Here is a 13,304-nt window from a genome sequence, read left to right on the forward strand (position 1 = left end):
GGGATTTCTCTTTAGTCTTGACCCTCTAGAGGATCAATTAGAAGCATGGACATGATGCCTCAGGGTTAAGAATGTGTACTATAATGATCAGCCCGAGGCCATTCAAAGTGAAAATTGTTATCTTACTGTAACTGCAATGTGAGTTCACCCAGTGTAAACATAATTTCTTCTAGATTGATCTTTTTCAAACGTTTTTTTTTTTTGCATCTTTACATGCACTACAATGATAGCCCTACACCAATTTTAAAGTGATTGTTCCATTTTCAGCTCAAAATATTCAGCTTAAAGTTCCACCCCTTTTACCAAATTTTTGCCTAAAATGACATACCCAAACCTAACCGCCTGTAGCTCAGGCCCTGAAGCAAGGATATGCATATTCTTAATACCATTTGAAAGGAAACACGTTGAAGTTTGTGGAAATGTGAAAGGAATGGAGAATATAAAAATATAACACATTAGATCTGGTAAAAGATAATACAAAGAAGAAAAAAAAACATTTATTTTTATCTTTTTGTACCATCTTTGAAATGCAAGAGAAAGGCCATAATATATTATTCCAGCCCAGTTGGAATTTAGATTTTGTCCACTAGATGCCAGCAGTGTATGTGCAAAGTTGTAGACTGAACTAATAAACCATTGCATTTCTATTCAAAACTTTGTATCAAGACTACCCAAATGTGCCTAATTGGTTTATTAATAACTTTTCAAGTTCAAAACTGTGCACTCTCCTCAAACAATAGCATGGTATTATTTCACTGTAATAGCTACTGTACATTAGACAGTGCAGTTAGATTAACAAGAATTTAAGCTTTCTGCCAATATCAGATATGTCTATGTCCTGGGAAATGTTCTTGTTACGTGGACGGAACACCGATCCTGAATTAATATATTCAAAAGCCCTTGATTGTCTTGTGCATCAACTCAGTTCATCTTCACTGCCTGCGGAATATTTAATCCTTAAATAAAACAATGGTGAACAAAGAGAGAATAATTAAATGTCTCTTCTGAAATCATCCCTTTTCAAACATCCACTGATTAATTAAGTGTTTAACCTTAGATTAATAATAGACTGGATTCTGCTGCTTTAATTTCACTCTGTTTTCGTGACAATAAAATAGAGTATGCTTGACCTTTGAACATGATGGATTATTGACAGTATTCCAAAACACAGATCCAGAACGTCTTAAAAGCCACTAGTGCCTTTGCATAAATATTTTCATCGATGGAAAATTGATAAGATCACTCCACGTCGCAGTCCCTTTCTTCTAAAAGTGTAGACTACATATCCTAGCTACCTCCCTCCATTTAACAGCCCTCCAACTCTTTATTGCTCTGCGCATCCTAGCCAAGCGCGCGAGTCCGAAAGCAATTCAAGATGATGTCAATGGAGAGGCGCACCCTCGTTCCGAATCCAGAGAGAGAGAGAGAGAGAGAGCGCACGCAGTGTAAACGCACAGGTGCGTGTGGTGAAGTTTAGTATACCTCAGAAATCCTCGACTACTTCGCTAGATTTAAAAAAAATGATTGGTGTGGGGGAATAAACCTGTCTCACTGCGCACGCACCGCACCAACATTGTCCAATGACTGAAGCTTGCGCATCTACTGATGACCATTTCTTGAAATTGTTTTGCACAATGCGGTGTTGTATTTAACGTTATCCTTTTTTGTTGTTTTTAGTCCGCCTGCGCTCTTGGGTCTTTTTGGAGATGTCTGTGTTTAACCACTCAAATCTATCAGGCGGAAACGCTCCGGACCCGGACTACAAGTGGACGTATGAATATTACGACGATGATGAGCCTGTTTCGTTCGAGGGACTAAAAGCGCACCGATGTAAGTACAGGATCTCAGTTTACAGTCCTGTGCTGCCCCTCCACCCCTTACACCCATCTTCTCTGCGTTATGCATCTATTACTTTATTGTAGAAGTGAACTGTGATTAAATCATGTGTGCATGTATTTATGCGTGAGAATTACAATGGCTCATTGCATCACATTCATATTTGTGGCTAGAAGTTAGAGTTAAGCATAGCCGATATTCTTCATAATGACAAATAGGTAGAGGGTATGTGTGTGGTTTATGAGAGATATATAGAGAGAGGAGGGGGGCTGCCTTAGAGTGTAAACCCTGCAGAGAAATATAAGCAAATCAATGCTGAGTGTCTGCGTAAGGGGGTTCCTTGTTTAGGCCTGCATGTGTGTCAGTCTTTTAACAGTAGACACACACAATCAATACATGTCCTTTTCCTCTAGGATAACCTGCACCAATCAATGTCACCTCAGTCTAGACACTTGGAGCATAATACATTTTCATAGTTCTCTCTCCTCTCCATCTCATTGGGCTTAAAATACTGTTGTTTTTGTCATTCTATAGATATAATGACCTACTTACTATACATTGGAACTAAAACATGTATTTGACCTGTCAATCAAGTCTTGTTGTGTTGCAGATTCCATCGTGATAGGCTTCTGGGTGGGCCTGGCTGTCTTTGTCATCTTCATGTTCTTTGTCCTGACGCTTCTCACCAAGACAGGAGCTCCACATCCCGAGTGAGTCTCCTTATCAACCAGCCATCACATGTCAATCAAGTGAATTACTTAGCAATCCACCAACTTCCAGTGCCTCTTAACATGTGCACAATTATTTACCACAGACTGGTTAGTTCTGCTTCAGCACCACAGAGAGCGCCTGGTTCAGAGTATCTCTTGGTTTTCTTCTCTGTAAATGAGACAATTCTCCCTCCCAGTCTCAGTGCACTCTGATGTTTGATGACTTCTTAGTAAAGGATTCTAATTATCAGCAGCCCTCTTCCCTTGTATTCATGGCTGTAGCATATGTCTCATTTGCACACTGTGCTCTCTCTCTCTCTCTCTCTCTCTGTCAGCTCCCTCTTTTCTTCTTACTATTAGCTCTGCTTCGATCCTTCTTTCTCTCTCCTTTTCAGTCATAGATCTCTCCCTTGGTGGTCCCTCCATCTATTCCCCCCTCCCTCAATGCACTGTTTCTCTACCATCCTCTGTACCTCTCTTTATCCTTTCCCCTTCCTTTTCAGTCAGAGATCTCTCCCTTGGTGGTCCCTCCATCTATTCCCCCCTCCCTCAATGCACTGTTTCCCTACCATCCTCTGTACCTCTCTTTATCCTTTCTCTCTCCTTTTCAGTCAGAGATCTCTCCCTTGGTGGTCCCACTCTTCTGCTTCCCTCTGTGCCCTGTCTCTCTCCCACTCCCCTCATCTCTCTCTCTCTAGCCTTGTGCAAACAAACTGCGGTAGACTGTATGCGTTCCGGCGGAAGTCCATTCTTTTCAATGGTAGGCAAGCCGCACCGCCGCAGCTCATCTGTCGAACGAGGCTGCGGTCGGTGTGTGCAGTGTGCCGCATACTTTGGATCCAACTTGTGCATTGCTTTGCCGTGCGATATCAGGAACGGCAGCAGATTAACCACAGAAGACAGTGCTGTAGCTTTCAACTATTGTTTATGGGAAGCATCAAGACATTTTGTTGACAGATCAATACATTTACTTGAAAAAGTACAAGTTCAAAGTTTATGATGTTTATAATTTTATGCAATTATGTGGTAACGCTTCACCTAACACCCAGTGTCGTTACATGTTATTACACGGTCATAACCATGTCATAATGTCATAAGAGCTGACATAACTTCTCATAACCTGTCATAATATGGTCATAGCACTGTTATTACGCATGTATTTAAACCTGTTATATTGTGTTTTTTTTATGGCTGGTTATGACACCTACAGTTGAAGTCGGAAGTTACACCTTAGCCAAATACATTTAAACTCAGTTTTTCACAATTTCTGACATTTAATCCTAGTAAAAAAGTCCCTGTTTTAGGTCAGCTAGGATCACCACTTTTTTTTAAGAATGTGAAATGTCAGAATAATAGTAGAGAGAATGATTTATTTCAGCTTTTATTTCTTTCATCACATTCCCAGTGGGTCAGAAGTTTACATACACTCAATTAGTATTTGGTAGCATTGCCTTTAAATTGTTTAACTTGGGTCAAACGTTTCGGGTAGCCTTCCACAAGCTTCCCACAATAAGTTGGGTGAATTTTGGCTCATTCCTCCTGACAGAGCTGGTGTAACTGAGTCAGGTTTGTAGGCCTCCTTGCTCATACACGCTTTTTCAGTTCTGCCCACAAATTTTCTATAGGATTGAGGTCAGGGCTTTGTGATGGACATTCCAAAACCTTGACTTTGTTGTCCTTAAGCTATTTTGCTACAATTTGGGTAGTATGCTTGGGGTCATTGTCCATTTGGAAGACCCATTTGCGACCAAGCTTTAACTTCCTGTCTGATGTCTTGAGATGTTGCTTCAATATATCCACATATACTTTTTCTTCCTCATGTTGCCATCTATTCTGTGAAGTGCACCAGTCTTTCCTGCAGTAAAGCACCCCCACAACATGATGTTGCCACCCCCGTGCTTCACGGTTTGGATGGTGTTCTTCGGCTTGCAAGCCTCCCCCTTTTTTCTCCAAACATAACGATGGTCATTATGGCCAAACGGTTCTAATTTTTTGATCAGACCAGAGGGCATTTCTCCAAAAAGTATGATCTTTGTCCTCATGTGCATTTGCAAACCGTAGTCTGGCTTTTTTATGGCAGTTTTGGAGCAGTGGCTTCTTCCTTGCTGAGCGGCCATTCAGGTTATGTCGATGTAGGACTCATTTTACTGTGGATATAGATAATTTTGTACCTGTTTCCTCCAGCATTTTCACAAGGTCCTTTGCTGTTGTTCTGGGATGATTTGCACTTTTCGCAAGTACTTTCATCTCTAGGAGACAGAACGCGTCTCCTTCCTGAGCGGTATGATGGCTGCGTGGTCCCATTGTGTTTATACTTGCATACTATTGTTTTTACAGATGAACGTGGTACCTTCAGGCGTTTAGAAATTGCTCCCAAGGATGAACCAGACTTGTGGAGGTCCACATTTGTTTTCTGTGGTCTTGGCTGATTTCTTTTGAAATCCCATGAAGTCAAGCAAAGAGGCACTGCGTTTGAAGGTAGGTCTTGAAATACATCCACAGGTACACCTCCAATTGGCTCAAATGATGTAAATTAGACTATCAGAAGCTTCTAAAGCCATGACATAATTTTCCAAGCTGTTTAAGGGCACAGTCAACTTAGTGTATGTAAACTTCTGACCCACTGGAATTGCGATACAGTGTCTGTCTGTAAACAATTGTTGGAAAAATTACTTGTGTCATGCACAAAGTAGAGGTCTTAACCGACTTGCCAAAACTATAGTTTAACAAGAAATGTGTGGAGTGGTAAAAGGTTTTATTGACTCCAACCTAAGTGTATGTAAACTTCCGACTTCAACTGTACATAAGAGTGTGAAAACCTACATTTATTCAAATTAGTTTTTTTTCCATGCCAAAAAGAATCCTTTCATTTGAAAGTTTCCCTTAAATCCTTTGTTTTTGTTTAAATTAATTCTTTACAGTCATATTTTTTTCATCATTTTAAATAACTTGTAGCAAATAAATATCATGACAAAGTCAAAAAGCATGCCCTTATATCAGTCATCAGTCAAAAAGAGGGTGTCTGGTCTTGACTTCATCCTCGTCATCAACAGAGCATTGGGCTAGTGCATGTCTGACATCAATGTGTGTGCAATTACAATGATACTTTAACAATGTTAATAAAGAAATATATATATATATACAGTACCAGTCAAAAGATTGGACACACCTACACATTCAAGAGTTTCTCTTTATTTTATTTTTATTTTCTCTACATTGTAGAATAATATTGAAGATATCAAAACTATGAAACAACACACCGAATTATGTAGTAACCAAAAAAGTGTTGAACAAATCCACATATATTTTATATTTGAGATTCTTCAAAGTAGCCACCCTTTGCCTTGATGACAGCTTTGCACACTCTTGGCATTCTCTCAACCAGCTCATGAGGTAGTCACCTGAAATGCATTTCAATTAACAGGTGTGCCTTGTTAAATGTTCATTTGTGTAATTGCTTTCCTTCTTTCGAGCCAATCGGTTGTGTTGTGACAAGGCAGGCGTGGTAATCAGAAGATAGCCCTATTTGGTAAAATATTTAGTCCATATTATGGAAAGAACAGCTCAAATAAGCAAAGAGAAACGTCAATCCGGAATATTTCAAGAACTTTGAAAGTTTCTTCAAGTGCAGTTGCAAATACCATAAAGCGCTATGATGAAACTGGCTGTAATGAGGACCACCACAGGAAATGAAGACCCAGAGTTACCTCTGCTGCAGAGGATAAGTTTATTAGAGTTAACTGCACCTCAGATTGCAGCCCAAATACATGCTTCACAGAGTTCAAGTAAAAGACACATCTCAAAATCAACTGTTCAGAGGAGACTGCATGAATCAGGCCTTCATGGTCGAATTGTTACAAAGTAACCACTACTAAAGGACACCAATAAGAAGAAGAGACTTGCTTGGGCCAAGAAACATGAGCAATGGACATTAGACTGGGGGAAATCTGTCCTTTGTTCTGATTAATCCAAATTTGAGATTTTTGGTCTTTGTGAGACGCAGAGTATGTGAATGGATGATCTTCACATGTGTGGTTCCCATCGTGAAGCATGGAGGAGGAGGTGTGATGGTGTGGGGGTGCTTTACTGGTGACACTGTCAGTGATTTATTTATAATTCAAGGCACACTTAACCAGCATGCATACCACAGCATTCTGCAGCGATCCTCCATCCCATCTGGTTTGTGCTTAGTGGGTCTATCATTTGTTTTTCAACAGGACAATGACCCAACACACCTCCAGGCTGTGTAATGGCTATTTGATGAATAAGGAGAGTGATGGAGTGCTGTATCAGGTAACCTGGCCTCCACGATCACCCGACCTCAACCTAATTGAGATGGTTTAGGATGAGTTGGACCGCAGAGTGAAGGAAAAACAGCCAACAAGTGCTCAGCATTTGTTCGAACTCATTCAAGACTCTTGGAAAAGCATTCCAGGTGAAGCTGGTTGAGAGAGTGCCAAGAGTGTGCAAAGCTGTCATCAAGGCAAAGTGTGGCTACTTTGAAGAATCTCAAATGTAAATATATTTGGATTTGTTTAACACTTTTTTGGTTACTACATGATTCCATATGTGTTATTTCAAAGTTTTGATACCTTCACTATTATTCTACAATGTAAAAAATAAAGAAAATCCCTTGACTGAGTACATCTGTCCAAACTTTTGACTGGTACTGTATATATAACATTGACACTGTTGACAAGTAGGATATGGTGTAATGGAATGGTTTGCTTTGTGTGGTAGGTTTTTCGGTTTTGACACTCTTATGTAGGTGTCATAACCAGCCATAAAATAACACAATATACATCACAACAGGTCTACATATATATGTGTCATGACAGTGTTATGATCATATTATAATAGGTTCTGACAAGTCATGTGAGCTGTTATTACATATTATGACATGGTTATGACCGTGTCATAACGGCTATTGGTGATTTTGTTTATAATAAAGTTGTGGGGTGTAGCCTGTTGTTACACACACCTGGCATGTGGCTGGAAGATAATTAATAACACTTCCATGTTGTGTGATTCTGATTGTGGTGATGCCGTGCATAGATTGCAACAATTGCATAGAAATTATCGTACGGCAATGTAATGATGCAGTCTGTTTGCATGCGGTGTCTGAGTTCTCTTTCTCTTGGAGCTTCATCCCCTCTCTCTACCTCTCAACTCTCTCTAAGCTGGCTCTTTCTTTAAGCTCAGTTTTCACCTGTAAACGTTTTATGCTGCTCTCTGAACCACCCTTATCCCTGTGACTGTGTGTGTGGCAGCTGCCACGGCTCTCTCATTAGCTGTCAGAGAGCTGAGCCCCTCAGTCTGTGTATCTGTTCCTCTGGAGTGGATCTCTGCCAGGCTCAGCTGAGGCTCAGCTCTGGGATCCCTTACAGACAAACCTCACTGCCTTCCAGACAGACCTCGCTGATGAAAACAAACCGCCTGCAGGGATCAGTGACTGATCAGCATGCTGCTCTACCTTGATACTTCCCAGGCTCTATCTTTTGCAGGACCACAGCACAGCAAGCAGGCTGGCAGTTAATGCATTTAATGGGACCAACTAGTTAAGGCTGGAAATCTGTCTGTGTGTGTGTGACTATAACAACAAATGAAAGACTAAATGATAACCATCAGTCTCCCTCTAAGTCTTGCATTTCCAATTGTAGCCCAGTGTGTTTGTGTGTGTGTGCATGGGTGTGCTGAGAACACCTTCTATTCTTCTCTTCATCCCAATTCTGATTTTATTTTCACTAATTGGTAGTTTTATCATTTAGATCAGCTCTGAATAAGATCTGATGTGAAAAGATCTGATAGGATTGGTCAAAAGGCCAATAACTGGGGCAAAACATTTGAATTGGGGGGCCTCAATGGGCCCCACCAGGGCCAAGCCTATTAACCTCCCAGGTCTGCTGATCACAGCGCTCCACTGCCCTAGTCCAACGCCATGACATCCATTTACTCAGCTTTCTCTCTTCTTCCCTCTCTCTCTCTGCCTGCTTTAATGCAGCTAAATACTGAGCTGAGCTAAAGCCAAAAAACAAAGACACCTGCTAAGAGGATAGAAATAGGGTGTTGCGCCAATATACACGAGTGCCAATATACACAGACTTAGCGCACGGACAATCAACACACAGCTCTTTCTAAACATGCATTGATTATTCAATCCAAAGACTTGTTTGTTTGAGCATGAATGAAGAGTCATACTCCCCAAAAGGGAATACATGATACCCTCTCTTACCTACCATACATGTCTCTTTCTTCCCTCTCCCTGTCCGCTTTTATCTAACATCCATGTCTCTTTCTTCCCTCTCCCTGTCCTCCCTTACATAACATCCATGTCTCTTTCTTCCCTCTCCCTTTCCTCCCTTACATAACATCTATGTCTCTTTCTTCCCTCTCCCTTTCCTCCCTTACAAAACATCTATGTCTCTTTCTTCCCTCTCCCTGTCCTCCCTTACATAACATTCATGTCTGTTTCTTCCCTCTCCCTGTCCTCCCTTACATAACATCTATGTCTCTTTCTTCCCTCTCCCCGTCCTCCCTTACATAACATCCATGTCTCTTTCTTCCCTCTCCCCGTCCTCCCTTACATAACATCCATGTCTCTTTCTTCCCTCTCCCTGTCCTCCCTTACATAACATCTATGTCTCTTTCTTCCCTCTCCCTGTCCTCCCTTACATAACATCTATGTCTCTTTCTTCCCTCTCCCCGTCCTCCCTTACATAACATCCATGTCTCTTTCTTCCCTCTCCCCGTCCTCCCTTACATAACATCCATGTCTCTTTCTTCCCTCTCTCTGTCCTCCCTTACATAACATCTATGTCTCTTTCTTCCCTCTCCCCGTCCTCCCTTACATAACATCCATGTCTCTTTCTTCCCTCTCCCCGTCCTCCCTTACATAATATCCATGTCTCTTTCTTCCCTCTCCCTGTCCTCCCTTACATAATATCCATGTCTCTTTCTTCCCTCCTCCTGTCCTCCCTTACATAATATCCATGTCTCTTTCTTCCCTCTCCCCGTCCTCCCTTACATAACATCCATGTCTTTTTCTTCCCTCTCCCCGTCCTCCCTTACATAACATCCATGTCTCTTTCTTCCCTCTCTCCGTCCTCCCTTACATAACATCTATGTCTCTTTCTTCCCTCTCCCCGTCCTCCCTTACATAACATCCATGTCTCTTTCTTCCCTCTCCCTGTCCTCCCTTACATAACATCCATGTCTCTTTCTTCCCTCTCCCTGTCCTCCCTGATTCTGATTAAGGCAGTTTATGTTTTTCACTTTTAATTGTGAGGTAGTCACACCTATTTCTCTTCTAATACACTCCTGGTCCTCAACTGTCCCCCGTCTAGAGGAGCTGAGCCCTGTAAGAAGCGTGTTCGTCTGACCAGCTGTGTGGAGGACCTCCGCCCCCCTGCAGACCCTGACAACCGGCCCTGCCTCCATCGCCCCTTACTAGACTCCTCTCTCAGCCGCTCCCTCTTCCACTGCTACGTCAATGAGGAACAGGCCCAGGAGGGGTCCAGGCCTAGAGCTGGAACACCCAGAGGAGGGCTTGTCCAGGGGCCAGGGCGAGGCAGGTCAGGCAGCCCAGAGGAGGGGGGTATGGAAGTAGGTGTCACCCGTGCCCTGCAAGGGGCTGCCATGTTGGGGGGGAACCGGACTGACCACAGAGAGGCAATGTCCCTGTCCCACTTCAACATCCCTAACGTTGTGAACTCCGAGCACTGCTCCACCCTGGGGGCGGACGATCTGCTGCTGGGGGAGCCGCCAATCATCATGGAGGGGGAGTGTCATTGGCCCCACAGTGCACATCACATGATGGACTAAGGTCCTCTCTACTTCCTGGGGTGCCGCCAATCATCCCGGAGGGGTAGCGTCATTCCCATGGTGTCCTTCACACGATTGACTGGGGGAACCGTCAATCATCCTAGAGGGGGAGTGTCATCAGCCACTTAGTGCCCTTCAGAAGATGGACTGTCCTGCCCATCACACAATAGACTAGGGTCCTGCTTACTTCTCACACCCACTGCCGTTAGGACATTATAGATAATTATGAGGACATCACAGGACTCATCAGCCTTATATAGAGAGAGTTGTGTCAAGGTCCTAATCTAACATTCTGTGTTGTGCCAGTCATGTACAGTGCAAGCTCTCCTAATTAGGCTGTGGTTCCAGCTTCCCACACCACCTCCACTGTGAGGACATTCTGGATTATTATGGATCCTCCTACAGTAACTGTACCTCCTGACATTTTCATTCTGTACAGATTTGGTTCAGGCTAAAATACTGTACAGTCCAAATATATAAACATTTAAATGTTAAATATACATATGTGATATGAGCTACTTTTCTAATCTTTATGTCAACAAGGTTGCCTACGCAGAGCCAGAACTTGTGACGTCACATCTCAACGCTAAACTGGAAGTCCAGCTTCATCAAGTTGATTCAAATGTTTTTTTTATTTAACTAGGCAAGTCAGTTAAGAACAAACTCTAATTTACACCACGGCCAAATCCTCCCCTAACCCGGATAATGCTGGGCCAATTGTGCGCCACCCTATGGAACCCCCGATAACGGCCTGTTGTGATACATCCCAGAATCGAACCTGGGTCTGTAGTGATGCTGCGCCACTCGGTCCCCCCGTATAGTGGTGGAGGCCTTCCAGGAATCAGTTAAGGGGATGGAGACAACAGAAGAGGCAAGGGGAATTTGATGCAACAACCAAAATGTACCAGAAAGGCAACACTCTTCTCTTGGGTTTTCAATTCAACAGCAGTCGGAATGTTGTCCTTGTTCAGTACTTATTGTAGTACACCTGTTAATCACTATAAACACCTTACTTTTTATATACCATGTGTTGCTCCTGTCAATGCTTTACCTACATGTCATATCAAGGTCTCGTCTGCCAAGTCTATAGAAGGTTGTGACTAATAAAACTATTTCAACGCCAGCTGATTGTGTTCATTAAATAACCATTTCAAAGTACCTTGGAACCATAAAATAGAGTAAAGTTCTAATTCTGAAGATAACAAGTGATGAATTGTTTCACTATTATCACTTTTACAGGATTTTAAGACGTCCTCCAGCAATTTGTTTTTCATTTTCCCTTTTGAAAAGCAATATCCCAAGTATAAATACAGTAAAGTACACACTAAAATACATTGAGCAAAATAGTGTTTTTTTAGACAGGACTATTGCATTCAAGGAGTTGGTTTGATGTGATGTCATCAGTCTCCCCCTTGCTTGAGAAAAAATTTAGTAGCAATAGAGAACAAAAGAAGAAAGGCCAAACCCCCCATTTGTGCTATGTAAGGACTTACCTGGACCACCTATTGAGATGTGCCTTTTGTTATGTAAATGAGTTGAAAAGGAGACTTGAGTAGAACTTTAAAATCCCTGCTGTGTTTGATGCAGTTTCCTTTACAATCTAATTCTAAGGATTAGATCAGGGAAGAATGAACCTAATATTATTATTGAGACACCTGGGCTGGGTTCACCGGAGACACCTGGGCTGGGTTAACCGGAGACACCTGGGCTGGGTTAACCGGAGACACCTGGGCTGGGTTAACCTGAGACACCTGGGCTGGGTTCACCGGAGACACCTGGGCTGGGTTCACCGGAGACACCTGGGCTGGGTTTAGAGGAGACACCTGGGCTGGGTTAACCGGAGACACCTGGGCTGGGTTAACCTGAGACACCTGGGCTGGGTTCACCGGAGACACCTGGGCTGGGTTCACATGAGACACCTGGGCTGGGTTAACCGGAGACACCTGGGCTGGGTTAACCGGAGACACCTGGGCTGGGTTAACCGGAGACACCTGGGCTGGGTTCACCGGAGACACCTGGGCTGGGTTCACCGGAGACACCTGGGCTGGGTTTACAGGAGACACCTGGGCTGGGTTAGCCGGAGACACCTGGACTGGGTTAACCGGAGACACCTGGGCTGGGTTAACCTGAGACACCTGGGCTGGGTTAACCTGAGACACCTGGGCTGGGTTAACCTGAGACACCTGGGCTGGGTTAACCGGAGACACCTGGGCTGGGTTAACCGGAGACACCTGGGCTGGGTTCACCGGAGACACCTGGGCTGGGTTCACCGGAGACACCTGGGCTGGGTTAACCGGAGACACCTGGGCTGGGTTCACCGGAGACACCTGGGCTGGGTTCACCGGAGACACCTGGGCTGGGTTCACCGGAGACACCTGGGCTGGGTTCACCGGAGACACCTGGGCTGGGTTCACCGGAGACACCTGGGCTGGGTTAACCGGAGACACCTGGGCTGGGTTAACCTGAGACACCTGGGCTGGGTTCACCGGAGACACCTGGGCTGGGTTAACCTGAGACACCTGGGCTGGGTTCACCGGAGACACCTGGGCTGGGTTCACCGGAGACACCTGGGCTGGGTTCACCGGAGACACCTGGGCTGGGTTAACCGGAGACACCTGGGCTGGGTTCACCGGGGACACCTGGGCTGGGTTCACCGGAGACACCTGGGCTGGGTTCACCGGAGACACCTGGGCTGGGTTCACCGGAGACACCTGGGCTGGGTTCACCGGAGACACCTGGGCTGGGTTCACCGGAGACACCTGGGCTGGGTTCACCGGAGACACCTGGGCTGGGTTAACCGGAGACACCTGGGCTGGGTTAACCGGAGACACCTGGGCTGGGTTCACCGGAGACACCTGGGCTGGGTTCACCTGAGACACCTGGGCTGGGTTCACCTGAGACACCTGGGCTGGGTTCACCGGAGACACCTGGGCTGGG

The 13,304-nt window shown here is 44.2% G+C and overlaps 1 protein-coding gene across 1 annotated transcript; it reads left to right on the forward strand.

The window, feature by feature from the left end:
• The first annotated feature begins 547 nt into the window (after positions 1 to 547).
• LOC110539045 (melanocortin-2 receptor accessory protein 2A) lies at positions 548 to 11,490 on the forward strand. Its single transcript, XM_021626013.2, has 4 exons — positions 548 to 1,457; positions 1,678 to 1,830; positions 2,447 to 2,546; positions 9,890 to 11,490. The coding sequence occupies exons 1-4, from the start codon at positions 1,376 to 1,378 to the stop codon at positions 10,365 to 10,367; spliced, it is 813 nt and encodes a 270-aa protein (XP_021481688.2). The 5' UTR covers positions 548 to 1,375; the 3' UTR covers positions 10,368 to 11,490.
• The last annotated feature ends 1,814 nt before the right edge of the window (positions 11,491 to 13,304 follow it).

This window comes from Oncorhynchus mykiss, chromosome 2 (genome assembly GCF_013265735.2).
Source record: "Oncorhynchus mykiss isolate Arlee chromosome 2, USDA_OmykA_1.1, whole genome shotgun sequence".
Classification (NCBI taxonomy): domain Eukaryota; kingdom Metazoa; phylum Chordata; class Actinopteri; order Salmoniformes; family Salmonidae; genus Oncorhynchus; species Oncorhynchus mykiss.